Genomic DNA, 26,901 nt, shown 5'->3' with positions numbered 1-26,901 from the left:
AAAGAGTGCTCTGTGAGTATTTTTAAATACAGAAGCTGAAAATATTGTTTTTGTGTGATTTAAGCTGAATGCAGGCATGAGGGATCTTGGACAGAATCAGGAATAGGCTGTTGGGAATCCATGGATGTGTTGGAAGCAGGTGGCTGGGGAGGAGCCTGCTGGGGGTGCAGCTCATGCTCCCAGCCTTGGGTGTTGCCTTTTCAGCTTTGCAGCAGCTCAGCCCTGAAGGGAAGGGAGAGGTGAGCAGGAAACAGGAGCAGGCACTGAGGGAACAGCAGGATCAGCTACAACCCAGTGATGTAGGAATAGGGGATTTCTGGGTTTCTCTCCTTTTTCTTCATGCTCCCAGGATCTGGTTGCTGTCAGGGTGTCCAGTCAGTGTTTCCCAGTGGCTCTGTGTCTCTGCATGTGTGTGGTGTGGAGCAGGACTGGAGGAAGGAGGGTTTGTGTCCCCTCTTGACTCCCCGTGCTCAGTTTCCAGCTTGCTCACCTTTCTACTCTCCATAGTGACAAGGTTGTTACAAATGTGTGGCCTGTCACCAAAATCAAGTGGTTAAAAAATCAGACTGGAAATGAATTTATAATAAATAGCTTTGTATGATAAAATTGCTGCCTGCTGTAGGAAAACGTGGGCTCCTTGCCTCTGAGTGTATAGATGAGGGAGTGTCAAACCCTAGGAGAAAATTTAAAAAAATTAATTTCCTGTAATAAAAGACAAAGAATTTTCATATTCTAGTTGTTAAAAAAATTGTAGGAAAGTCTCCTCTATAGACTGTTTCCTTTACCAGGAGCCATTTACAAATGCATAAGTTATAGTGATTAACCAGAACTTGCTTTCTTTTTTCCCCCCTCTTTGTTATGTAAATGTAAATATTGCTTTGAGAAATTACAATAATTAGGAGAAAAGTGGGTGAAAATTAACACACCAACAGGAAGGAATAGAATGGAGGAGAAACAGGAGAAATCATCTCCTCGTGGTCAGTCACTTCCAAACTTGTAGTGGGTGGGTGGTGCCCTCAGGGAACAGCAACACTCAGGTTTTTTCACCTGCTGTACTTTGTGTGTGGCACTGTCACTGGATAATGTAGAGAATGGTGGTTGGAACTGTTCTGTTTCCTCTGGGCCATCCTCTGCCTCTGCTTCTTCACCAAAGTGCTCCTGGGGTGTGTGATGATGTTCTGGCATCACCCAATAAATAACACTGGCACTGTTTGGGTGCCACCTTTGTGGACTTCTGTTCCTGGCTCCCTGCTTCTTCCAGAAGTAATACTGTTAGGGTTTTAGATCTTGATATTTAGGATAATCCTTCATAATAAATCAGAACTCTAGCAGGTTGACAGTCCTCTTCATTTTCCCTTTAGCAAGCAATGTCTGTAACAGGCTGTTGCTAAATGTTTGTGTGTCAACTTGTGCAAAAGCTGCTGTGGTGAAGGGACTCAATTTCTTAGTAGTATTTTCCTTGGCCTGTGCATTTAATAACATATGGGTTCTAATACAGTATAAGGATTAAAAATATGTAGATGGTTAAGGGGTAAGAGTGTGATTTCACAGTGAAATCATTTAATAGTGAAATAGTCAACGAGAAGATTGTTTTGAGACATTCTGAGATTAATCTGTGCGTTCTGCTTTCTCTCTTGCAGTCAACGAGTTCACAGTCATCAGGAAGAAGTTCAAGTGCCCATACTGCAGCTTTTCTGCCATGCACCAGTGCATCCTGAAGAGACACATGAGGTCCCACACGGGGGAGAGGCCCTATCCCTGCGAGATCTGTGGGAAGAAGTTCACCCGCCGCGAGCACATGAAGCGCCACACCTTGGTAAGGGCAGTGCTGGCCACCAGCCCTTCTCTTCAGGGCAAAGAGAGCAGGAACTCACCTCTTCTAATCTGGATTTTGTTTGCCACTCAGGGCTCATCTGAAGGCTTCTCCTGTATCTTCTTCCCCTGCTTTTCCAAGGCCTCGTGGCTGGCTGCCTGTTCATCCTCCTCTCGTTCTCCAAGCTCAGCTAGAAGCTTTCCAAGGTTTTGGGTGGATATTAGCAAAAATTCTTCACTGAAAGGGTTGTTCAGCCCTGGCACAGGCTGCCCAGGACAGTAGGGGAGTCACCCTCCCTGAAAGGGTTTAACAAACATGTAAATGTGGCTTCTGGGGACATGATTTAGTGGTGGACTTGGCAGTGCTGGGGGAACAATTGGACTTGATCTTAAAGGCCTTTCCCAATTTAGCAATTCTGTAATTCTATGACTTGGTGCAGAAAGCTTTAAAACACATTGCTCAGCAAGAACTTGAGGCAAAGCTACTCTGTTCTGGCCATGCTTAGTTATCAAAAATGCTGTTACACCTTGTTAAAGAGGCTCCTCAGCTCTGACTGCGATGCTGGTGCTGGTGTCTGGCTCTTCACAGCTTCTTCAGAAACAGAATTTTAAGCTGAACTTTGATTATTTTTCTTTTCAGGGTAGAAATGATTTGCCATCCTAAAGAGGTTCTCAGAGCTTGATGTAGAGGTGGTGTTGTGGCAGAGCAGGTACTTTCTAGGCAGTAATTCCAGCAGCAGATCTGGCTCACCTCAGATGATGCCCCAGGGCCCACACTGGGATCCTGGAGCCCTGTGTGACAATTTTCCACAGTGCCCCATCATCTCCTTCCCTCCTTTGCTGCTCCCATGTCTGTTTGGGTGAGTGCCCTGCCCTCTGCTTGGGCACTGCCTGCTCTCTGACGTGTCCCTTCCTTCTTCCCTTGGGGTGCTGGAGTTTGGGAGCAGATCCCAGCATGAGCTCAGTCCTGCTGCAAGCACACAGCAGGATTTGAGATCTGGTCTGGTTTTGCAGCAGGGAACACCTTGTCATGCCAGCTGGTTGCCTCCAGCATTTTATTTCTGAGAACTTTCCCTTTTTAAATTTTTTTTCATAAGTTTAGGATGTTGTCAGCATATTTCCCCTTCTCTTCCTTGAAATATTGGCATTTAAATCAGTTGCACTATCATTTTTCTAATGGCACTGTCTGATACTGAGGGCCAAATCCTGTTTCTGTGTTTAATACTAATTTGGCTGTAAAGGGAATGAGATTAATTTCTGTTCAGTTGCATCCAGGAATATGGCTCACTTTGAATCTGCTGACTGAACTGTCAGCATTGGAAAAGAGGCAGAGAGGTGATTTTAGTTTTTTAGAGTTTTTTAGGAGAAATGCAGCCTGCTCTAGTGGAAGATGTCCCTGCCCATGGCAGGAGGTCAGAACTAGATCAGCTTTAAGGTCCCTTCCAACCCAAACCATTCTGTGATAACTACAAATTGGTTTAGTACCTGTTTTATAATTTCTTTTCTATATGGCTCTTTTAGTCCTTATTCTGCACCCCTGACCACCTTCTGTTCTCCTATTCAGCTTTTGATGCCTGAAAATCATTCTTGTACGAGTTGAAAGTGAGTGATACCTATAGATCCTGCTGGATGACTCTGAGCAGCCCTGTCCAACTGCTTTAAAAAAAAGTAATAAAATTTAATGCCTTTTCTTGATGCAGTAGAAGAATGTCATGGGGACTGGCTCGGGGCAGGGGAACCTGCAGCCAGAGCATATCAGAGACACTCACAGGCTTTGAACACGGCTGGGACTGATGAACACAGAGCCTGAGCCAGTGTCCTGCAGCAGTGAGGGCTGAGGGGCTGCAGTGGGTCAATTTGTCCTCTTCCCAAAGAGCTTTAGCTCAGCTGAGTATTCCAGAGCACAGGGTTGAGGAGATTCAGGTGGTGAGAGCTGGTGATCCCCTGCTGAGGCAGGAGCAGGGAGCAGGCATCCAGGCAGCTGCTTTAAAATAAAAGGAAGGACTTTAATCAGCAAAAGCTTTCCCACAGGCTTTTGTGAGCATGAAAGGAAGAAATGAGTTAAAAAGGATTAGGAACTGGTGATATGTACCCAAGGCTCTGGTGGCTGCTGGGCTGCTCAGAACAACCCCAAACCACTGGCACTGGATCCTTGTGTGCTTCTACACCACTTCCTGAAGTCTCTCCTGAGGATCAGTGCATTGAGTGCCTGTGCTGTCCCCGTGTGGTGTTAATCTATAAAAGAATAAAGAAAAAAATATAGAAAAGAAAAATCCATATTTATAATACATTCTGGGCAGCCCTAAAGCAGTCAGGCAGTTGGACATGAAGATTGTCATGGGTCCCTTCCAACTAAATTTTTCTATATATAAATAAAGTCAGTATGTATTTTACATGTAGATATATATGTGTAATTGAAAGTACCTGATGAGGCTCCTTGTGGTGAAGTTTGGGAATTCTCACTGCCCTGGTTTATTTGGCAGAGGAGCAGGTGGATTGTTTGACAAGCTCCTTGCTTTCCATGCAGGGCAAAAGTGACTAGGGACAGATTTCACCTTTAAACAGGTGTTTTGTGCTTCTCAAAGTATGCAATTTTTCTCATTGAATCGTGCAGTTTGACTCTGGAAGTGAATTCTTTTATCCTGCAGAGCATTTTCCTTGCTTCCTTTACTGGCCATGTATTCTGTGATAGCTTCATATGCCCAGGATTCTTGCAGCGTGAGTTATGGAAGAAAAATATTTTTGTCAAACCAAAGTAGTCAGAAATAAGGTGAGAAGAGCATTCAGATGCATTTTATGGGGGATACAGGAGAAATTCCAAGTGCTTCTGTTCTTTGGTTCTGGACAGCAGTGGGATCAGGAGGGAGACTGCTAAATCACCATGACATTAACACTGGTTTGATCAGGGTTGTTCTTCTCTGAACAGAACTGGTGCTTGTGGATTGTTTCTTTATTTGTTTTTAACATTTTCCTCTTGTACGAGTTGAAAGTGAGTGATACCTATAGCTCCTGCTGGATGACTCTGAGCAGCCCTGTCCAACTGCTTTAAAAAAAAGTAATAAAATTTAATGCCTTTTCTTGATGCAGTAGAAGAATGTCATGGGGACTGGCTCGGGGCAGGGGAACCTGCAGCCAGAGCATAGATGGTGGGTGTGACACAACTATGTCACCCCAGAAAAACAGAAGGAAAAAGGAAGAAAAAAAAATTAAGATAAAAGTTTGTCTCAGACTTATGAGTGTGATGATGAGCAGGCAGTCCCAAAGGATTTTCCATTGTGTGTCATCTCTGCAGGGTTGAATTAATCCTGGTGGGTTTGAGCTCATGGTGAAAGCCAGTTGTGACCTCAGGCAGAAATTGTGGATTTGCCTTTGCAAGGACACGGGAGCAGCCCTCATTCCATCTCCATTGGCACTCACCTCTGTGGTCTTTCTTCTTCTCCAGGTCCACAGCAAAGATAAAAAATACGTCTGCAAGGTTTGCAACCGGGTGTTCATGTCAGCAGCCAGCGTGGGGATCAAGCACGGCTCGCGCCGCCACGGCGTCTGCGCCGACTGCTCCGGCCGCGGCATCGCCGGGCACCTGGACCACAACGGGGCAGAGGGCTCCCCTGAGGAGTGCTACCCCGGGGAGGGGCCGTACATGGAGGATCCAGATGACATCAAAGTGGAAGGAGACGAGGAGATGGGAGACGACGACGACATCAAGTGGAAGGATGACGTGGGGATGTCACAGGATGATGTGATTTTAGATGATGACAAAGATGTCGACTCCCCGCAGGAGCAGGACAACTCTGGGGAGAACGACAAGGATTTTACCTGGATTTCTTAGGGATTGTTTTTTGTTGGTTTTTTTTTTTTTTTTTGTTTCGCTCTGTTGTTTGTAGGGGGAGGGAGGGTGGGGAGGAAGGAGTATGTTGGAAAAACTAAGTAGCCTTGTTGTCGTCCATGTGTGCAAAATAACTCTTGTGTTTTCTAAACAAGTCCTTCTCTGTTCCACTCAGACACTGTCTTAGCAGGGTCGCTTCCAGCGGCACGACTGACTTCGCCTTCCCCCTTTTCCCTTTCCCTTTTCCCCCTGTGACTACCTGCCCATGGCCACCCCTTCAGCCAAGCCAGCCAGGCTGCCCAGGAGGGAGGTGGAGTCTCTGCAGGTGTGGGGGGGCTGGTGAAGCATGAATCCTCCTCCCCTTCCCACTCCAAACCGAGCACCGGGGAGGTCTTTGTGTCCAAAGCAGGTTTGTTGGTTGGTTGGGGTTTTTTTACACCTTGTCTGTGCTAAAATCCCAGCAGCAGTGGAATTTCAAGCTAAGGTTGTGAAAGCAGATGGATGGATGTGTTGGAGGGCTTCCCCTGATGATACAGGCCTTTTGCTAAGTTATTTAAAGAGTTTTACTTATATTTTATGGAGCCAAATAGATCAAAAGGCAAGTCAGACTACAGCCTTACGAATACTTCTCTTGGATTCTTAGCTTCCAAAAGAATCACCATCAAAAACAGATTGTGACTTTTCTTGGACCTACTGGCATCTTACCCACATCCTGTCTTCCAGCCTCGTCATCCACAGGCACTGAAACACATTTGTGCTTCTGGAAGCACCTTTTGCTCTAGAGGACACAATTCTGTACCTGTCATTCTTCTCCACAAAGATCTTCACTTTTCTCCCTTTGCTCAGCTGCCTTTTTCACAAATATATGCAAACTGTAGCAAAATGAAGGCATTCAGCCAAGTGCAGGATGAGCTGGGGAAGGCGAGAAGCCGAGGTGAGGAGATCCCAGCAGGGTGAAATCCTGCTGCTCCCATCCCATGGACTTTTGTGGGGCCAGGATTTCACCTGGCTACTTTGTTCTTCCTTGCCAATCTCAACATTCATGTTGATCATGGGTAGGTCTAACACCTACTTAATTCATGACAAAAAACATCAGCTTTAGTTGCACTGGTTCCACGTAAATTTTCCAATAAACCATTTTTTCTTTAAATAAGAACCAGTTTCTCTCCCAGCATCTCCTCAGACTCTGTTGGGCTGTTCCAGACAGTTGGATTCTCCCTGTTCATATCGGCCACTGTTGCCTTCTTTCAGCGACACCTAAATAACAACAGCAACAGCATGTGTTGGAATTGTCTTATTCCTGAGAAACAGCTTGTTCTACCTTCACCTCTTTGCTTCTGGTGCTTTTTAAAATAAATTTTTAAAAAAAGCTGAAGACCTCACTCCATCCTTGCCATCAAGCAATTTTTTATGATGTCTGTGACTGTGGTACCTTGAAACGTGCCACAAAAGACACCCCATTGCCAGAAGCCACATGACTCAAGGTGCTATTTTCCTTCCTGCAGGCCTGGTGGTCCGTGAGGAAAAGCGTGGTCCCACCCAGCAAAGGAATTAAAAGCAAATTGTACAATAAACCCCCATAAAGCAAATAACCTGAAAGGATTTAAGCCACTTGGTGCCAGGATTTCATGGAGCGTGGTGGGAGCCTCGATCCTGGCACCTGCAGGAGCTGGGATCTCCCTCCCTTCCCTCCTTCCAGCTGCATCCTGGGTTTATGGCATTCACTCTCTTTCTCTGCTCCTCAGCTCCTTGCAGACATTCACCACCTTCTCTCTACATCCAGTTCACCCATGCTTCCATTGGGAGCCTCAGGCTCCTGCCCCGTGGATTTGGGGATGTTCAGTGCTGTGGGAACACGGATCTTTCCTAAAATCCTCGCTGTGGCTCAGTGGGGCCACACCAGCCCTGCTGCTGCTGCCCCTTTGACTGGACGAGTTAGTGGCACTTGTTGCTTTAGGCAGTGAGCACGGATAACCCTCTTCTTTAAATATGGGAAGAGCAGAGCAGGTCATGGAAGAACATTTTTCTTAACTTGTAAAAATCTCATTTTGCGTTTTAACTTCTTTCCTTCTCTTCCCCTATTTAAAAAGCTGTAAAAACCCACCCAGTATGTCACAATTGGACCTTTATATACCCTTTTCCAATGGCTTTGGGGAATCCCAGAGAGTGAGGAGGCTGTTCCCTTATCCTGATTTTGGCCCCCCCCCAGAGTGTGGGCTCTGTATTTATTGTCATTTACCCTGTAAATAGGGAGGGGTTAGGGGGTGCCTGAAATCCTGAATGTGCAGCCTCACCTGTTGCATGTAGACAAATACATACAGTACTTAAAAGATTTATCTTTAGCTTTGCTTTTTATATGTAAAAATCTATTTTAAAGAGAATTTTAAAGCCTAAACAGTTCAAACCCCTGGGTTTGTGTCACATTCCAATGGCCCATCCCCTCCAATGCTGGTGTGTGCATCCACCTTCTGGGGAGGAGCAGGTGTGGGCCAAGCCCTCCTCTTCCTCCCTGCCCTTGGGTGATTCAATTTTGCCATCAGAATTACCAAGTGCTGAGCTTTCTTCACAATCCCCTTGGAAATATTTTATTATTTTCTTTCCTTATTTTTATTAAAGGTGGGCAGAGAGCCAGGTAGCACTCAGGAGTGTTTCCAAATTGTGTCACTTTGAGGCTCTTTGAACTGAGGATGCAAAAAATAAAGCAAAAAAATAAAAGGGAGAGAAAAATAGAAAATCCACATAAAAACTAACTTTTCCCATGTCATAACCTCCCACATGCTTCTGTCCCACTAACACACACCGTGTACCAAATAAAACCCTTCTAACACCTGATGTCTACTGAAGTGCTTTGTTCTGATGGAGCTGTGCAGAGTTGGAAACACAGGGATTCATCTTTAACCTTCCATGCTCCGACTTGGGTTTGAAAAACAGGAATTTGGGCGTGTTTTTTATGCTGAAACTTTATAAACTTCATCAGTCACTCCAGGTGATCGCATCCCTCCAGCTTCTCTCCGGGGTCTCTCGGATATACTGCCTATGCAAACTTCTGCTCTTGGAGATTTAAACAAAACCCCACTAATTCTGCCTGTTCTGCATCTTGTCTTTGTATTTCCCTTCAGGGCTTTCTATACTTCACTGAGGTTCCCTTTTTTTAATTTTTTCTAAATATATATATATGTGTGTGTATATATATACAGACTTAGTTCCACAACAATAACTCCCGTAGAGGTAAAACATGGATATACTCCATCTTGAGAACTTGCAATTCATTTTTTTAAAGCATTTGTACATGTAAATGTTCCTCCTTGAATTCCTTGATTACCCTCATTTTTAATTTTAAATCTGAGTGCCAGGAGTAGAGAGCGGAATGGGGCAGAGGGCATCGTCCTGTCTGAGCCCTCTGGAGAACATCCCAGGGATCCATGGACTTGGAGAACATCTTAAAGGATGGAGATAAACAAGGTCCTTGTGTCGATTTGGGATTTCCAGAAATATTCTTGAAACCGTGAATTCCCCAGTTTTATGGTTTTTAAGGTCACCCCAAAGCCTCACAGCTGCAGAGCGGCTTTGTGGGGAAGCAGAGGGGGATTCCCTAATGAAGGTTTGCAAAGGGATTGTCCTTTCCCTTTTCTTTCTTTTTTTTTTTTTTTTTTTTCCTTCTTTAATCAAAAACCAGGTTTTTGGACAACAAAATGACTAATTTTTGTCCAGAAGGAAACCCACTCCAGCATTACTTCCCATTTTGTTTTCTCTCCCCACTCCTGCCTTTAAACACTCCATTTCCCCCAAGCAAAGCTGTGGCTTTGGGGTGGGTGGCTGCGTTTGGGGGCTGACCCTGAGCACCTCCCCTCAAAGCTCCCCCTTTTGCACATCACCCTTGAGGAAAGAAACTCCATGAAAACAATGCAAAAACTGGAATTTTTTGCAATATTCTGAAAGATAATCTAATTTTTGCTCATTCTGTGACACATGTGACTCCTACAAAAGCCATAATTAATGGTTCCTTTGATTTTGTAGATCCTGAGTCGTGTTTTGAATTTCAACCTTTTTTTTTTAGTCCCCCTAGTCAGAGTGCTGTGTGTATGCTTTCATATATATTTATTTTTCAACGTGCTTTAAACCTGTCTACAAAAATAAAGCTGAACAAACACAAAAAGGATGGTGTTTGAAGATTGTTGATTTTTTTTTTGCTGGGAATATTCTATATTATACTGACTTTATATTAATTATTATAAACCTGTGTTTGTATTGAAGATGTGTTTAATATTTTGGGGAGGTTGAGGAGATTTCGTAACCAGAAGTCAGTGGGAGAACATGCTGTGTTGTACTGATTTTCTGTCAATGTAGTTTCAGGTAAATCTGATTTTATTTTCTAGTTGCTGCCCAGTTCCTCACCTGCCGGGGGCTGCCCCTCGGATAGAACCTTTGTGATGGGATTTAGCTTAGACATACCTGCAAAAATCAATCAGTTCAATAAATTGGGAAATTGCTGCTACAATTTTGTCTGCTTTTTCTTTTCTTTTTTTTTTTTTTAATATGTAATTATTATTACTTTCTTCCTTGCCCTGTGTGGAAGGATGGGGCAACATGGGGACCAGCAGGGATCCCTGCTCACCCCCAGGCTGGGGGTGCTGCTCCCTCCACCTTCCCCATCCCAAACAGGCACCTGTGGCTCATTCCCTTCCTCCCTGCTGCCTGATGGTGGCAATTTCCTGATTTTTTTGGGCATTATCTGAAATTAAAGTAACTCCCAGGAGGATGCACAGGGTGATGCCATCCCTGGGGGATGTGGGATGCAGGAGGGGGGTGACAGCAGTGGGCCCAGGGTGCCCACCCTGCCTGTCTTAACAGTAACTAAAGAACAGGAATCATTAAAAAAAAATCCAAGTATTTATTTTTTTTTTCTTTTGGATCTGATACATCACATCCCTGGAGGGGACAAGTGGGGGCACAGCACCAGCCTGACCCATGGGGCCCAAGCAGTGTCCAACCCTGCAAGGGGGGACCCTGCAAGGGGGGTCCCTGATGCAAAGGGAACCTTCCCACAGGGCAGGAGGGTGGCAGGGCCACCACCCCCCATCCCCTCCCTGCATGGGGAGAGGAGCAGGGTGGCACGGCCTGGCCAACCCGAGCTGCTGCCTGGGCTGGAGAATGACAGGACCAGAGGGGAGAAAGGGTTTTGAGGGGAAAATGGGGGGTTTTTGGGGGTAAAAAAGGGGTTTAAAGTGAATTAAACCCCTTGAAACCCGCCCAGGGCTGGAGGCACCCCGCGGCCCGCGCGCTCTCGTGCTGTGGGAGGGAGTAGGTAAAAATACGAATTTTCATATATTTTATTTAAAAAATAAAAACCACACGAAGGAAAAAAAAAAAAAAAAAAGTAAAGGAAAACAAAAAGACCCCTCTTTGTGCAGTTTGGCTTAGTGCAAATGGGCGCATTCCTGCAGGCACTTCCCGGGGCATGGCCCCGGCAGGGGGCTCCCCAAAACGAGAGAGAGAAATGACATTACAAAGAGTAAAAGCCCCCCTGGGGGGGCGAGGGGGGGCAGGCGCCCACCTCTGCCCTGGGCACTGGGGCTGCCCCCCGGGAGCAGGCGGGGGGCAGGAACAGACACCCCCTTTTCCAAACCCCTGCCGGCCACAGGCACAGCTTATTCAGCCATGGGGGGGTCCCCAAACCAGAGTGGGGAGGGGGCCGGGAGCAGCCAGACACCCCCTGCCAGCCCCCCCCCGGCAAGGAGCGGGGTCGGATCGATGGATTTAGCTTATTTTCAAAGGGAAAACAAGGCAGGGGGGACAAGCTCCGTGGCAGGGGGGGCTGTGTGTGTGCATAAAGCTTTCGGGGGGCCGTTCCCTGAGTCCGGGGCGCGGCCGGGGGGGGCGCGAAGGCACCTCGAGTGCAAAATGTGCAAGAAGGAGGGAGCGGCGGGGCTCCGTCAGTCGAGGAAGCGCTGGCACGCCTTCTTCCAGCGGCACGCCGTGCACCACATCTCCCGGTGCTCCATGCCGTACACCTTGCGGCACTTCTTGGCCTCGCCCCGCGGCCGCCTGCGGGCACAGGGACAAGTCACAACCAGGGACACACGCGGGGGAGAGGGGACGGCGTGGGGCATGATAGCAATGGCTCACCTGGGCACGGCCGGTGGCTTGGGTGGTGGCAGGGGTGGGGACAGTGGGGGACACGGGTGGCCGCGGGGGGGTCCGGCAGCCCTGGAGAGAGAGGACACAAATCTCATCAGACAAGGTGATGAGGGAGTGCAGCAGCCCCACCTCCATCCCCTCCCTACCTCCATTCTTGTGCTCACTTCATTGCTGTCCCTACCTCCATCCCTGTGCCCCATCCCTGTCCCCCTCCATCCCTGTCTCCCATCCCTGTCCCCCTCCATCCCTGTCCCCAGTCCATCCCTCTCCCCCATCCCTGTCCCCACTCCACCCCTCTCCCCCATCCCTGTCCCCAGTCCATCCCTGTCCCCCCACCTGGTACGCGTGGTCGGTGTGGACATGGCAGCGGCCGGGGGGCCCCGGGGGGCTGCAGGGGGAGGCCAGGGCCAGCTCGAGGATGGGCAGGGCCGGCGGCAGAGGAGCCTCGGGGCCGGGGAAGGCAGGAGGCACCGAGGAGGTGGGAGACACCGGGGTGAGGCTGGAGAGCCCGTCAGTCAGCGCCTCCATGTCCACGTCCAGCTCCGTGTAGTAGAAATCCTCCTCGCCATCGCTCTGCTCCAGGTCGGCTTTCCGGCTGCGGGGAGAGCAGAGGCTGGCTGGGACACTGTCCCCCAGCACTGCAGGACCCTGCAGGGGGTACCAGAGGGTCTGGGGGTGACCGGGGGTACCCCATGTGCTTACCCAAGGTGCATGGTTCGGATGTGCTTCTGCATCCCTGAGGAGCTGCTGAGGACTTTGCCGCAGCTCTTCCACAAGCACTTGAACATCACCTTGGTGGAGTTCTGCAGGAGAGAGGTGTCAGGCTGGCAGCCCCATCCCCTGTCCTCATCCTCATGCCCAGCCTCATCTCCAGCCCCACTGTCATCCCAGCACAAATACCATCCTCATTTTCATCCCCAACCTTACCCCCATCATCACCCACATCCCCAAACTCATCTCAGCTCTCATCCCTATCTCCAACCTCATCCTCTTCATTCCCACCCCAAATGTCATCCTCATTCTCATCTCCATCCTCACTCTCCCCATTCCCAAACTCATCCCAACTGTCATGCCCATCCTTAACCTCATCCTCTTCTTCATCTCCATCCTTACTATCCCCAAAACCCAGCTTCACCCCCATCATCATCCCCAGCTTCATCCCACCTTCCTCTTCCGTGGGGTGGGCTCTCCAAAGACGAAGTGGGTGCCGTCGGGCTCATCAGGGCCCTCATCTGGGAGTGGGCCAGGCAGGAAGGTGCTGGGGACGTGGCTGGAGAGGGGGGGTGAGGGGGTGGAGGGGGTGGATCGGTCGCTGGAGGGGTCCCAGCTCCAGTCCCCGCTGGTGTTGCTGCTGCTGCTGCAGCTGGAGGACATGGCAGGAGCCTCCTTCCAGACCTCACTGCCAGGCTCTGGTGGGGAGGAGGAAGAGGAAGGTCAGGTCCTGCTGTGGGACACACGTCCAGGGATGGGGGGACAGGGACATGCTCTTACCTGTGGCATGAGTGGCCGGTGGGTGCCCGAGCACCAGGGGGCTGGCGGAGAGGCTGGTGAGCACCGCAGCTGCCATCACCTCATCAATGCCTGCCTTGCCCGAGAGCTTCCTGCCAGCAAGAGCACAGGGGGCTGTGTCAGGATGGACAGGCCCCCTGGGACCCTCTGTTACTTTCCCTCCCCCACTGAGGTGCCAGGACCTCCCACCCACAGTGGCCTGCACCCACTCCAGGGTGGTTTGTGTGGGGGTACAGGGGTGGCACAAGGTCTCAGTGGCCCCACCGTGTTGGTGGCATCACCAGGTGGAAAGGCACCCACAGGTGCCCCACACCCTGCAGCATCCCGAGATGATGCTGATCCCTCCAGGGATCATCCAGCAGCTGGCTGGAACTCCCCCAGGCATGGCACAGGCAGCAGTGCAGGCAAGCTGCCAAAATGCCACTGCCTGTGGCATGCAGGGGCAACCCTCCATGACTGTGGGCAGCACTGTGCCAGAGGGTACTGGCAGCTGCATCCTGCCTAGAGACACAGGGATGGCTTGCCTAAGGCCAAACAGCTCCTTGAGGTGGGAAAAAACTATAAAAAAATTTAGATTAAAAAAAAACAAGAGGTCAAGAGCACCCAAAAGCATTTTGCAAACGGATAACCTGGTGATGCTCCCAGCTGGGAGTCCCCGGAGCTGCCACAGCGGGACAGCCTCTCACCACGGGGATCCTGGCATGGCCAACAGCGGCCAAAGTCCTCCTGCAGAAAGAATCCCGGCGCCGGCGGGCGGGTGTCAGCCGTGCCGGTGTCCCTGCCTGTGCCGGGGCACGGGGATGCACTGCACGGTGTCCCTGCCTGTGCCGGGGCACGGGGATGCACTGCACGGTGTCCCTACCTGTGCCGGGGCACGGGGATGCACTGCACGGTGTCCCTACCTGTGCCGGGGCACGGGGATGCACTGCACGGTGTCCCTACCTGTGCCGGGGCACGGGGATGCACTGCACGGCCGAGTGCAGCGCCAGGCAGCGCTCCAGCCCCGCGTCCAGCGCCCGCAGCACGGCCTCCTCCTCCTGGCGCGACGGCGGCTCCCCCAGCCAGCCCTCGGGTCCCAGCGGAGCCTGCGGGAGACACGGCAGCGGGCAGCAGGGATCCCCCCGAGCACTGGGGTCCGCAAGGATCCCCACGGCCTCGGTGGGATGGGGAGCTGGGTTTTGGGGAGCTGGGTTTGAGGAGCTGGATCAGCGCCTCCGGGCAGGGCTGTGGTGGGACCCTGACAGCCACTCCCCCTGGGGTAAATCCCAAGTGGATCCCGCCAGGTCGCAGTGGGATCCAGCTAGGAGTTCCTGAGCACTCTCCAGATGCCCCTGTGATGCCGCTGCCAGCACCATCACCCACTGGCTGAGCATCAGCAGGGATCCAGCAGGGATCTCCAGAGGGCCAGGACCTGACACCCTCCTGGCAACGCAGCTCTAAGGTGGCAGCACCTACATCCCACATGCCGGTGTAGATCTGCACCTTGTGGATCCACACCCCAAGTTTTTCCCGCTCTGAGCGGATCACCCGGGATCCAGCGGCTATCCCAGCGCTGGGAGCGCACTCGTGCCCGCCAGGCCAGCCCGACACCGGCACCCGCTGCCCGGGCTCCGGCACCGAGCGGATCCCGCTCCGGGGAGATCCCACGGGATCCAGCACCAATCGGATCCCGCTCCAAGCGGATCCTGCACCAAGCGGATCCCGGCCGCTCTCCCTGGGGCGGGGCCGGGCGGGTCCCCGCGGCGGGAGATCCCGGGAAGATCCCAAAGCGCTGCGATCCAGGCGAGACGATCCCGCCGGGGGCGCGGCTGCTGTGACCCACCCCCCCCCCCCCTCCGCGCCCCGCCGCAACAACCCCCCCACTTCCCGCCCCCCAAAGTTTATCCCATCGCGGCGCCATTTTACCGGCGGGGAAAGTTTCGGGCGGGCCGCTGTCAGCTGTCACCGCCCCCCCGCCGCCTCCCCCGGATCCCACCCCGGTCTTCGCCGCCGCCCCCCCCGGTACCTTGGCGGGGTCGGCGCGGGCGGCGGGCGGCGCGGTCGGCGGCGGCGGGCGGCGGCGGCGGCGGGCGGGCATTAGGACCGCGGGCGGGCGCGGGGGGTCCATGCGCGGAGCGGCCGCGGCCCGGCGGGGGGAGCGCGCTCCGCCGCGCGCGGCCCCGGTGTCGGCGCCGGCAGGGCCACGCCCCCCGAGCGCCTCGCCATTGGCCGGAGCGCGCGGGCTGGAACGCGGCCGCCGCTCTCCGCGCCGCTGATTGGCCGAGGTCCGCTGCCACTTCGCTCGCGGCGGCCACGCCCCCGCCCTCGCCAGCCGGCCGCGCCCCCCCGGCCGGCCGCGCCACGCCCCCGCCGGCAGCGGCCATCTTCGCGCGCCCCGCCCTCCTGCCGCGCGCGCTGCCCGCGGGACCCCCCCAAAAAACAAAACACCCCCCCCCCCCCCCAAAACAACCCCACCCCACCTCCGCCAGGCCGCCCGGGTCACCCCCGCTCACCAATGAGTCCACGCCGGCACCCCCGGGGCCGCCCTCAAGTCACCCCCTCCTTTTCCCGCCAAACTCGCGGGGCTCCCCAAAAGTCGCAGAGGACCCCTGAAAGTTGCGGTTTTGTTGTTACGGCTCGGGATTCTGGGTGCTGCCCAAATAAACGCGGGGATGCCGTCACCGCGAGCATCCCGCAAAACTCCCAATGGCTCCTGCGGACTTACCCGGGTGAAACACGCAGCGTTAAAATTTGGGGGATTCGCTCCAAAGTGATGACCCCCGCCAAATTATAGGGCTGCCGATAAGTTACAGGGGTTCTTCAAACGTTGCAGAGCTCCTCACAAAGTTATACTCCCCTAAACTTGTAGGTTTCCCTCAAAGTTCTCTCCGAAGTTTTAAATCCCCTATAACTCGCCTGTAGGGCTCCCCCACCAGCTCTAGGGCTTCCCCAAAAGTTATAGTCACCTTCTGCTAGAAAGGGGGTGTGGTCTGGACTTTTGGGGTGTGTGCGCCGTTCCCAGTAGGAAAGAAGTTGGAAAGAAGTCCCTAATTCCACCGTCAGTCCTGCCCACCACGAGAAATCACTGCCAAACCCCCCAGAATGGCGGGGCTGGGTGTGAGGAGTGCAGGAGGTTCTTGGGGTGCTGAGAGGCGTGGGGGGGTACGCTTGGGGTGCGTGGGCTCCATGGGGAGCGTGGGCTGCCCTGGGCATGTGGGATGCATGGAATGTCCTGGGTGCACGGAAGCTTGCGGTGCGTCGGGTGCAGGGGTTCTGGGGTGCACTGGGGTGCCCTGGGTGCCTGGGCTGGCTTGGGGGACCTGTAGGGCAGGGGGTCTGTGGGATCCATGTGACACATGGGGTGCGGAGGGTTTTGGGGTGCACGGGTGTTTGGGGGGCTCGGCTGGTGCCCACCCGCGTTCTGCCCCTCACCTGCCCCAAAACCCGCGGGGCGGCTCCGAGGCGCCGCCGGGTCCTGCCCCTGCTGGACCGAGCAGCCCTGAAGGCCGGGACAGAGTCCGTGCGGCTGTCCCGGATGACGGCCCCCGCCTGTCCCCCCCCGCCTGTCCCCCAGCAGCCCCGGGCCGCCTGGCACGGCCGATTCCCGCGGCTCGGGGGCTGCGGGGTTGCTGGGGTGGCACCCCGGGATCCCCTGCCTGGGGAGGGGACGTTCCCAGCCTGGATCCTGGGGCGCTCGGCCACCCCCCCGTTCCCCGTTCTGCTGGAGGTGGGGCTGGAGGCGCCAACCCCGAGTGTTTTCCTAGGAGTGAAAAAAGCAACAAACCGGGAAAACCCCCCCGAACCCGGCCAAGCGCCCGGTGCCACCCCGGCACGGCCGCCCGCGGGGTGTCCCTGTCACGGGAACGGGGGATCAACCGGGAACCGGGACACCCCCGGGGCCCCTAAACCAGGACGGGAGGGGGAGCACAGCCGCAGCAACCTTTATTCCCCATCTGCCCCGTCCCTGGGGTGTCCGATCCCGCAGCCCCCGCTAGCGCAGCCCCGCAGGAGCCGGTGGGGCCCGGGGGAGGCTCCGCGGCCGCCCCCGCTCTGGTTTAATGGTTAACGGCGGCCGAAGCGCAGAGCTGGAGGCTCCGGCAGCTCCGCTCGGTGTTGTGCAACTCCACGAGCATCGCCCACCCTCGCACAGGGTGCCACCAGCCCCACCCCCGGCCCGGGCAGGGGGGCTCGGCACGGGGGCATCCCAAATTTAAAACGTGGTCATGGCACCTCCTGAGTTGGAAAGGCCGTGCAAGGATCATTCAGTCCAACTGCTGGCCCTGCACAGGACTCCCTCAGGAATCACCATCCCTGGGAGATGCCCCCGTGGTACCCGGGTGCCCTTGCCGGGGTTTGGCTGCAGACTGCACGGATGCCCCTCGCACAGGGGGTCGTGCAGAGGGATCGCGGCCGTGCCCGCCCTGCCCGTGTCCCCCTGGCTGCCCGCTGGGGCTGCGGGGCTGCCGGGGGACGGGGCCACACGGGGGTGAGCTGCAGGGATGGGGGGAGCTAGGCGGGGTGCGGAGCTGCTCGGCCGGGGGGCGGGTTTGGTGGAGAGCCCTGTGCTGTCGGACAGACACAGAACTGCGCGGGCTGTGGAGCCCTGCGGGGTGCAGAGACATGGAGGTGTGGGTCCTTATGGCACAGAGCGCCCTGCAGCGCCGTGCAGGTGTCACACGGTGCGGGTGTCACAAAGTGTGGGTGTCACAAAGTGTGGGTGTCACACGGTGCAGGTGTCACACAGTGCGGGTGTCACACAGTGCAGGTGTCACACGGTGCGGGTGTCACACGGTGCGGGTGTCACAAAGTGCGGGTGTCACACAGTGCAGGTGTCACACAGTGCGGGTGTCACACAGTGCATGTGTCACATGGTGCGGGTGTCACACAGTGCAGGTGTCACACAGTGCGGGTGTCACACCGTGCGGGTGTCACAAAGTGTGGGTGTCACACAGTGCAGGTGTCACACGGTGCGGGTGTCACAAAGTGTGGGTGTCACACAGTGCAGGTGTCACACGGTGCGGGTGTCACAAAGTGCAGGTGTCACACAGTGCGGGTGTCACACAGTGCAGGTGTCACACAGTGCAGGTGTCACACAGTGCGGGTGTCACAAAGTGTGGGTGTCAAACAGTGCAGGTGTCACACAGTGCGGGTGTCACACAGTGCGGGTGTCACAAAGTGTGGGTGTCACAAAGTGTGGGTGTCACACAGTGCAGGTGTCACACAGTGCGGGTGTCACAAAGTGTGGGTGTCACACCGTGCAGGTGTCACACAGTGCGGGTGTCACAAAGTGTGGGTGTCACACAGTGCAGGAGTCACACAGTGCACGTGTCACACAGTGCGGGTGTCACACGGTGCGGGTGTCACACCGTGCAGGTGTCACACGGTGCGGGTGTCACAAAGTGTGGGTGTCACACGGTGCGGGTGTCACAAAGTGTGGGTGTCACACAGTGCAGGTGTCACACAGTGCGGGTGTCACACGGTGTGGGTGTCACACAGTGCGGGTGTCACACAGTGCGGGTGTCACACAGTGCACGTGTCACATCGTGCAGTGTGTGATGCATGGAGGATTAAGGACCTGCAGCCCCGTTCAGCGTCTTGGGCGCTCTCGGGCTCCTGCTCGCTCCCTTTTGTGGGAACGGCACCGCTCAGCGCACCCGCGCACACTCACTCACACTCTTGCACACCCGCGCACACTCACTCACACTCTTGCACACCTGCTCACTGTCTCGCACACCTTCTGCTGCTGCTGGGGGAAATTGGAGACCAAATTTGGCCGCCTCAGCCCCTCCGTAGCAGGATCTGTCCCTTCCCTGGTGCCATTCCGAGCCTGCCCTTCCCAAGGGAGGTGGCACCGTGGTCCCCACACCCCCACGGGCAGCGCGGGGACCGGATTGAAGCCCCACTGATCCCGCACGGAAATGATGCTCCTGTGCCTGGCAGCACAGCCCAAAACAGCTCCCAGGGATTCAGGAGGTGCAGGAGGGACCCAGCCGCGTGTGCTGCGATGGTGGGGAAGGGGAGCAGGGGCAGGATGCGGCCGGGGCAGCGTGGGGGAGCCCACGCGTGCTTGAGGCAGCCTGGCAGCAGGAAGAGCGCGGCAGCAGCGGCACCAGCCGCGCTCTATCAGCGCCCTCATCTCGCAGGGGGATGGGAGAAGCTCTCGAGGGCGGCTGTGGTTTGGCGTCGAGAGCAGGGCTGACGACGAGCTGGGGTGCCTCCAGCTCTGACACCTCCAGCGGGGTTTGCTGAGCGCTGCGTTTTCGGTTTTAATCTCTTCACCTGCCGCGGTGCAGGGGCACAGATGCTGAGGGGAGGCGCGGCGCTTCCTGCCGCACAGCCTGGCACGGCACGGCACGGCACGGCACGGGGGCTGGGGCTCCACCCCGCTCCAGCCACACCAGGCCATCGTGCCACGAGGTCAGGCAGCCGCTGGCCATGTGACAGGGACACCGTCACTGCCACCGCGTCCCTTGGGGCACGGATGTGCAACTGCACCGGGGAGGAGAGGAGGGAAGGTTAAGCTCTGGTACACATCCAGCTCAGCCAGGCTTTTTTGGCACACGGAGGCTGCAGGACCCACAGCAGGGATGGGGAGGTGAGCAAGGAAGCAAATGCTGAGCAAACACAGCCTGGTTTGTACCGCAGCCCTGTGCGAGGCTCTGCTCTGGCACAGATCACCCCATACAGCAGCTCTTGGTGGCTGTGTGTCCCCATTTCAGAGGTGCCAAACCACCCATCCAGGGTGGGTGCACTCACTGTCACATCGTGCTCAAAGCTGCTCTCTCAGCCCCAGTTGCACCAGCAGCAGCAGCAAGAGAGCCCAGAACCAGAGATTTAGACTCAGTTTAAGAGTGTAAACCTTCTCTCAGGCTTTTAATGGTGACCCATGGAGACACCCTTGCGTGGGTCTGAAAGGGTGGGAATGGAGGATGGAGCAGAGCCCATAGCCCACACCAGGGAAATTTCTGTGTAATCCTGTGCAGGGTGAGGAGATGGACTCAATGATCCCTTGTGGGTCCTTTCCAACTCAGGATATTCTGTGATTCCTTGAAGGCACAGGGCTGACCCCATCTCCCCATAACAAGGGACGTTCTGTGTGTGAGGGGGAGCAAAGCTTCTCAGGGCTTCCTGGGGGCTGGAGGGGGCCCTGGTCTCCCCCAGGCAGTGTGAGGAGGACAGAGACCCTCAGGCATGGCAGAAACCTCTTGATGGGGTCTGATCCTGCAGCCCAAGGCATGGGGCTGGCTGCAGCCCCGTCACCCCCCTGCCCCAAAACGTGACTGATCCCCACCCTGTTCCCATCTTGGTGCCAGTGCCAGCCCTGACTCACTGGGTCCCACCCAGCACCTCCAAAATGCCCATCCTTGGACATCCCACCATCACCAGCTGGGCTGAGATGGGACAACAACACTCATAGAAAAGTAACAGAAAATATATACAGAGAGTGAGTGCAGGGCACAGGGCTCTGGTGGGCACAGGGCTGCTGGCACCTGTCCCTTTGGCACCCAGTGGTGTCCAGCCAGGTGGGTCTCCCCTGTGGCACTGCCCCTGCTCCTGGGGGCTATAGGTTGGTGATGTAAACCTGCAGCCCATTGGCCGCTGTCCGGGCAGAGCCTTTCTGGGACCCCCCTGCCCAGACATCCACCACACTCTCATAGAGGTTCTCAGGGACACAGGGCTTCCCTGGCTTGTCCCGTTTCGCTGCCTTCTTCCAGTTCATGTCCACAGCCTCATAGTCAGGCTCGGGGCCACGGGCCTGAGCAGTCCATGCTCTGTCATTGATGGATTCATAACAGGGGTCAGGGGGACCTGGGGCTGCTGGGGCCCCCTCCTGCTGGCAGGGGGGCAGCCACCCAGACTCCCCCTCCTTCACAGCCCTCGGGGTTGATGCAGGGACCTGGGATTTCTTCTTGGTGGCTTTGCACACTGTCGAGTACATCTCCTCCAGCTGCAAAAAGAAATTTTTTTTTTGGGTGGAGGTTTGAGGGCAATCCCTGCCCACTGCAGGGTACCCTCATGATTTTGTCCCCCCCCATCTTCTGACAGCCCCCCCAGGAGGATCCTGGCAGTGGATCCTAACTTATACCCTGCTCCACACATGGGCACAGCCAGGAGAGAGGGAATTGAATGACCCCCCACCCCCCATGTGCCCCATCCCTGCTGTCCCCCAGAGCTGTACCTTGGCATGAGGGGCACTGCCTGTGCCATCCCAGCCGTGCTGTGCTCCAGAGGGTCCTGCCACAGCCCCATCCTGCACCTCCACCGACACCACCTTCTTCACTTTATGGACACAGGCGTAATCAGCTGCCCCGTGCACAGCCCGTGGAGGGGACAGCTGGGTGCCAGCTGGCATGGGGGGCGCCAGGGGTGCCCTCCTCCCCCACTGCCAGGCACTCATAGACAGCGTCTGGCGCTGGTTTGCGCAGCGGGGTGAAGAGCAGGTTGGAGTAGGTCTGGTCGGGGGCTGGGGAGGTGGCCGGGGGCTCAGGGACGGGGATCTGGGGCAGCTCACGGTGCAGGAGGCCAGAGCTGTGCAGGGATTCACCCCCAGAGGCCGTGGGACTTGGGAGATCCAGGCTGGCTGGACGCTGACTGTGGGAGAGAAGAGGAAATGAGGGCATGCAACAGGCACCAAGCCCTGTGCCAGCACTGTGACATGTCTCTCTGTGACACGATAGGCAGCTTGGGGACTGCAGGCAGCTGCCAAGGGCCACCAGCCCCTCGGGCTCCCCCTGCTCCAGGGCACTCACCATCTCTGACCTTCACCCGGTACAGCTCGTGCAGCTTCGTGTCCGACTTGCTGAGTGACCGCAGCTGTGTCTGGCAGAGCAGGGCCTGCCCGGGGGGGGACAGACACCCTCAGGCTGGGCTGGGAGCCCAGAGCACCCCCAGGGCTGATCCTGCCCCCAAGATGTGCTCTTACCTCATCCACGAGCTTCACCCCGTCCGGAGCCACCTTCTTCCTGCCCTTCCTGCAGGGAGAAGCGGGGCTGAGCCCAAGGCAGATGGCAAAGCCAGGGGTGAGGAGCAGGTGTCCCAGTGTGGCACTCCCAGACCCCACATCCTTCCCCTGCCCCACAGCAGGCTCTGTGCTGGCTGGGGACACCACAATTGCATCCTGCACCCCACTGAGCTGTGCAGGGCACCACTGGCACCACCCTTGGCATTGCCCCTCCTGCTCTCAGCTCAGCCCTCTCTGGGCTGCTCCTCTGAGGTTTTTTGGGAGTAGAGGCTGTTCCAGAGGGCTGTGACACACAGGGATGCAGGATCAAGCCAGGTGGAGCTGCACTGGGGCGCAGGTGGGGGTTTGGGGTGAGCAGAGCAGCAGCCCCGTGGTCCCAGCTCAGGATGGCTGCACACAGAGTCCCCACAGGCAGCCACCAAATGCCACCGAGGGGTCCCCAGCCCCACCCAGCCCCAGGAGGGAAAGGGAGGAGCTGTGGGCAGCACGTACCGTTTGCAGGCAGCACACAGGGTGCCCAGGTAGACCAGGCCACCGAGCAGGGCCAGGGCAGTGCCAGCTGGCAGCAGCTGGGTCCCTGCTGTCCCCTCGCCGCTGGCTGCAGCCATGGAGGAGCTGTTGGCAGCACCACTGAGCTCTGAGGAGAGAGAACACGAGCTGGAGTTCAGCCTGGAGCTGCTGGGCTCACCATGGCATGAAATGGTGACCCCCAGGGCTTAGGGGACCCCTGCAGCCGGGGGTCTCTCTGGATGGGGACATTTCACCAGGTGTCCCATTTTCTGGCCAGCAATTGCTGTCCCCAGGGTCACTGTAACACCTCCAGTGCCCAGCCCCATGTGGACTCTTGGCAGGGGGTGCTCTGTCACCACCAGGGAAAACTTCAGATTTTGGTTCCTTTTGAAGAAAAAGCAATCCAACAAAACCAGTGGGATTCAAGCTCACAATTTGCCACTGAAATGATGAAAAGGAAATGCCCAGGAGCCCTGAAAACCCTTTGGAGGCACCCTAGGAATGACAGAGTGCTTTCTGGGGACCCTGGGACACCAACCCAGGCTGTGGGATGGGGGTGACACCGATCCTGAGCAAGGGGGAGACCAGAAAGGACAGGCAGTATGACTCAACTTCCTGGAAACAAGGGGACCTTCAGCATCTCCTTCCTCTGCCTCCTCATACCCTGGCCTCAGCAGAACACACCACAGACACCCTCCTTCTGCAATGGATTCACACATTCCCTGTGCCACCACAACCCCAGGTCTGCAGTCACTCTCTGCTGTGACACCAGAGCAGAAAACTCCCCATCTTCCCACCCCTTTCCTCTGCCTAAAGCTGTGCCTTGCCCAAACCCAGCCCTTGTCCCTGTGCTTTCCTCAGGGCAAGAATCATCCCCTGCAAACCGTAGCAGGGGCAGGAGAGTGTCCTGACACAAAGCACGGGTGCTCCCCAGCCTGTCAGGATCACCTCCTTCCCCAGGAGGCTTTTGGTGACCTCTGTCCCATCATTCCCATGCCGCCATCCCCATCCCTGCTCTGCTGCCAGCACGCTGCAAACCCAAGGCAAAAGCTGACACCCCTTCAGCGGTGGCTGCGGCTCCCAGCTCTGCACAGCTCAGCTCTGTGCACCCTGCTCTACAGAAAAAGGCTGGCCTGTCAGCAGCACCCAAGGAATGCCTGATCTGAAAGGAGATGGAGGCAGTTCCTGGAGTAAAACACAGCTTCAAGAAGCCATGGTAGCTGATCCAGATGGGGCCAGCAGTGGGGTCCCTGGGCAGAGCTGAGCAGGATCAGCTTCCACCAGCACAGATGGGAACCCAGAGATCCTGAGGGATGTGCTGAGCACCTCTTACTCACCCTCTTGCATATCTTCATCCGGATGACAAAGCCCAGATGAGCTCTGGTGAGAAGCCACCCTGCCTTGTGTAAATCTCAAAAGCAACTGCAGGCCCACAGGAGCTCCCCTCTCCCCTGCACCTTGGGTCACACAGCATCTCTGGCACATTTTTACCCCAATAACCAGAAGGTCTCTGCCCATTTGCAGCACCCTTTTATCTGTGAGCATCCTTTTATCTAAGAACTTCCCATGCCTTTGGAAACTGCCCTGACTGAAGCATGAACCCTGGAGAGCAATTATTTCAAGGCAGAAAGTGAGACAGAGAGGTTTTAAGGACTAACCAGGCTGGACAGACTGGCTTAGATCAGAGCTGGGAAGGGGAGGCTGTTCCCTTTCCAACGTTTTAATTAGACAACACAGCTTTTCTGTCTGAGCATACTTTAATTATTGGGATTACCTGCAACAGGGCCGGTGCGTTAGACAGAGCCTGGAGCTCCTCGCTGGGCTCGTTCAGCTCATTAGAGGGATGGAACCATGGGCTGCAGGAGCAGGGCAGAGCTGAGCAGGCTCTGGAGTTGAGCAGACAAAGTTCTAGCGAGGTTTGATGGCCAGGAGCTGGTGTAGTGCTGGAATCGAGGTGGGAGCTTTCAGCATGCTGAGGCAGGCACACACGGGGCAGCTTATCCCACAGCAGGGGGATTTTCCATCCCTGAATTTTGAAGATTGAAAGGAGAGACTTCCTTGAGTAGGAATGAACGCAGAGAAATTCTTCTGGCCTATTTTCTGTAGAGCAGGTCGGTGGTTGCTCCAGGATTTCTGAGCAGTGAAACTGTGCTGTGCATCCTGCTCAGTGCTCAGGCTCAGCAGCCACTGGGAGAAGCCACTTCTTGGGACAACACCTTGGGTCTCCCAGAACCACAGATTTGCGAGCAGAACCCCTGACTAAAGACACCCAGGTAGGACTGAGCAGGTTTGCAAGGCAAACTCTCAGCCAGACCTTCTGCAACCTACACCTGGATTTCGTGCCGATAAAGTTATCGATCTCCCTGCCCTGGGGCTGCTCCCCGGGGCTCAGCAGAGGCGTTTCAAAGGCGCCGGCTCTGCCAGCCCAGCCCAGCCCCGGTGGCTTTGAAGGCGAGGGCGGTCACGGCCGTTGCGTACGTGTGACAGCACCCACAGCCCTCCGAGCAGGGATCTCTCCCCTCTGTGTGTGACACCCCAGCACAGGCACCCTCGAGGCAGATGGGTTGTTACTCCAGGATGTGGGAGTTTTTTGTGAGTCCTATGAAAGGTGCAAGTTTCTCATCTGGGCTTCCTGAAAGCAAGATTAAATTCACTGCAAAACCAAGTGCTGCTGGTGATGATTCTGCCTGGCCTCTGATTCATCTCCCCAGATAAAACCACACAGTCTTCAGTGCAGGGTGGCAAGAAAAAAAGTCTGCAAAGCTACTCAAAGCCTATTTGCACAAAACCAAGAGGAACATTTTGAGCTGATTTCCATCAACAACTGTGCACACAGCTGTAGCAAACTCTGCTCAGATACCCCAGGGAGTTGTGCTTCAAAAAAGGCCCAAGAAGCAGAAGTAGATAGATTTCTTTCTTTTCAATTACAAAAAGTGAAAGCTCTGTTTACAGTCAGTCACAACACTGAATCTGCTCTGGACCATGGGGTGCAATTAGTGAATTTTAAGACTATTTCAAAAAAGCAGGCATGAGATCTTACCCACTTTGCTTATCTCCGTAATGAGATTTCATGGTCAAATACCTCTGGGGGCTTTTCATTTAGAAAGTGCCAACCATACTTCTAAATGCCAGACCCAAATGCCTGAAAACTTGGATGCAGACTTCTAGCTGCAGTTCTGATCGCTGCTCACATGCTGGAATGGCTTTTGAGAAAATACAACTTTAAAACTTTCAGGTGAGTGACTGTCAGCCCACACCACAGGGCTCTGCTCGAGGCTGACCCCATTTCAGCACTTTTCTTTCTTCCTGCCCTTTCCTGGTTGCTGAACACTCACTTGGGCAAAAAAATGCTCTTTTAAGGCAAGAATAATCTCAAGAGGTTTTCTGCAGAGCTGAGCCACAGCAGGAGACCAGCAGAGAGCTCGGAGCTGCTGTTTTGGGAAGCCAGATTCCAAACTGCAGCATGGCTGTATGAAGGAGATGTGTCTTCTCCAGAACCATCTGCCTGCCACAGTGGTTTCCTTTGCCACACATGCACTACTTCTACATCATCTTAGGTTTTCAGAAGACAGCATTTCTCATTGCACACACCAGCAACACTCCTGTCCCCCTCCCCACAAAACAACTGGAAATTTCCACAATGCCATGCACCTCTGAATTGAATTCATTCACCCAAAAGCAATTGGCTCCCACTCAGCCTCCAGACTCCAGCCATGGGATCCCAGCAGCCTTGCCAAGCTCCATCACCTTTTCTTCCCTCTCAAGCCCAGCTACAGAGCACAAAGTATGAAATGACACAGCTTGGAGCCCAACTCACAAAGCTGAGCCCAGCTGAGGCTTCCCAGAGCAGAGCAGGGCAGAGCAGGAATCCTACCTGTCCAGTCTGTCCAGCCCCAAGAGCATCTCTGACAATGCTGTATACTTTGGGGGTTTTAAGGTATTTCCCCCCCAGTTTAGCTGCAGATTCCTCATTTCCCAGGCAGGAAAGCCACCACCACTTACTTGCAGGAACTCAAAATCTGGTGAGTGTGGAGTGCAGGGATCCAATCGTGCTCTTTCTCCGCCGGCCAGCCTGGAGAATTTCATTTCTTACCCCACAGCAAGTCCCAGTCAGGGCTTCCCGCACATTTCCAACATCCCAATCTGAGCTCTCCTGCTCCCTGAG

General features: G+C 55.0%; 3 protein-coding genes across 6 annotated transcripts in view; 1 reads left to right on the top strand and 2 right to left on the bottom strand.

Annotated features, from left to right (window-relative positions):
* The window catches only part of ZBTB46 (zinc finger and BTB domain containing 46), a 48,535-nt gene extending 42,846 nt beyond the window's left edge, over nucleotides 1–5,689 (top strand). For all 4 annotated transcript variants that reach the window (XM_036395801.2, XM_036395803.2, XM_036395799.2 and 1 more), the window contains 2 exons: nucleotides 1,641–1,816; nucleotides 5,255–5,689. In XM_036395801.2, the coding sequence (XP_036251694.1) occupies nucleotides 1,641–1,816; nucleotides 5,255–5,641 (563 nt within the window). In that variant the 3' untranslated portion in view covers nucleotides 5,642–5,689. The remainder of the gene's footprint in view (nucleotides 1–1,640; nucleotides 1,817–5,254) is intronic.
* Nucleotides 5,690–11,454: 5,765 nt separating this feature from the next.
* SLC2A4RG (SLC2A4 regulator) lies at nucleotides 11,455–15,648 on the bottom strand. The gene is given in 10 exon segments (XM_054516687.1): nucleotides 11,455–11,683; nucleotides 11,765–11,793; nucleotides 11,795–11,845; nucleotides 12,113–12,371; nucleotides 12,479–12,579; nucleotides 12,941–13,185; nucleotides 13,268–13,377; nucleotides 14,228–14,485; nucleotides 14,748–14,915; nucleotides 15,488–15,648. Coding segments are annotated over 10 exon segments (1,494 nt in total). The 3' UTR covers nucleotides 11,455–11,571.
* A 5,177-nt stretch (nucleotides 15,649–20,825) lies between these two features.
* LIME1 (Lck interacting transmembrane adaptor 1) lies at nucleotides 20,826–22,834 on the bottom strand. Its single transcript, XM_036395437.1, is given in 6 exon segments — nucleotides 20,826–21,212; nucleotides 21,444–21,626; nucleotides 21,628–21,856; nucleotides 22,011–22,099; nucleotides 22,188–22,236; nucleotides 22,719–22,834. Coding segments are annotated over 6 exon segments (1,053 nt in total).
* Between the last annotated feature and the right edge of the window lie 4,067 nt (nucleotides 22,835–26,901).

This window comes from Molothrus ater, chromosome 17 (genome assembly GCF_012460135.2).
Source record: "Molothrus ater isolate BHLD 08-10-18 breed brown headed cowbird chromosome 17, BPBGC_Mater_1.1, whole genome shotgun sequence".
NCBI classification, from domain to species: domain Eukaryota; kingdom Metazoa; phylum Chordata; class Aves; order Passeriformes; family Icteridae; genus Molothrus; species Molothrus ater.
Note: the sequence above shows the minus strand (reverse complement) of the source record. Positions and strands in the feature narration are given on the sequence as shown.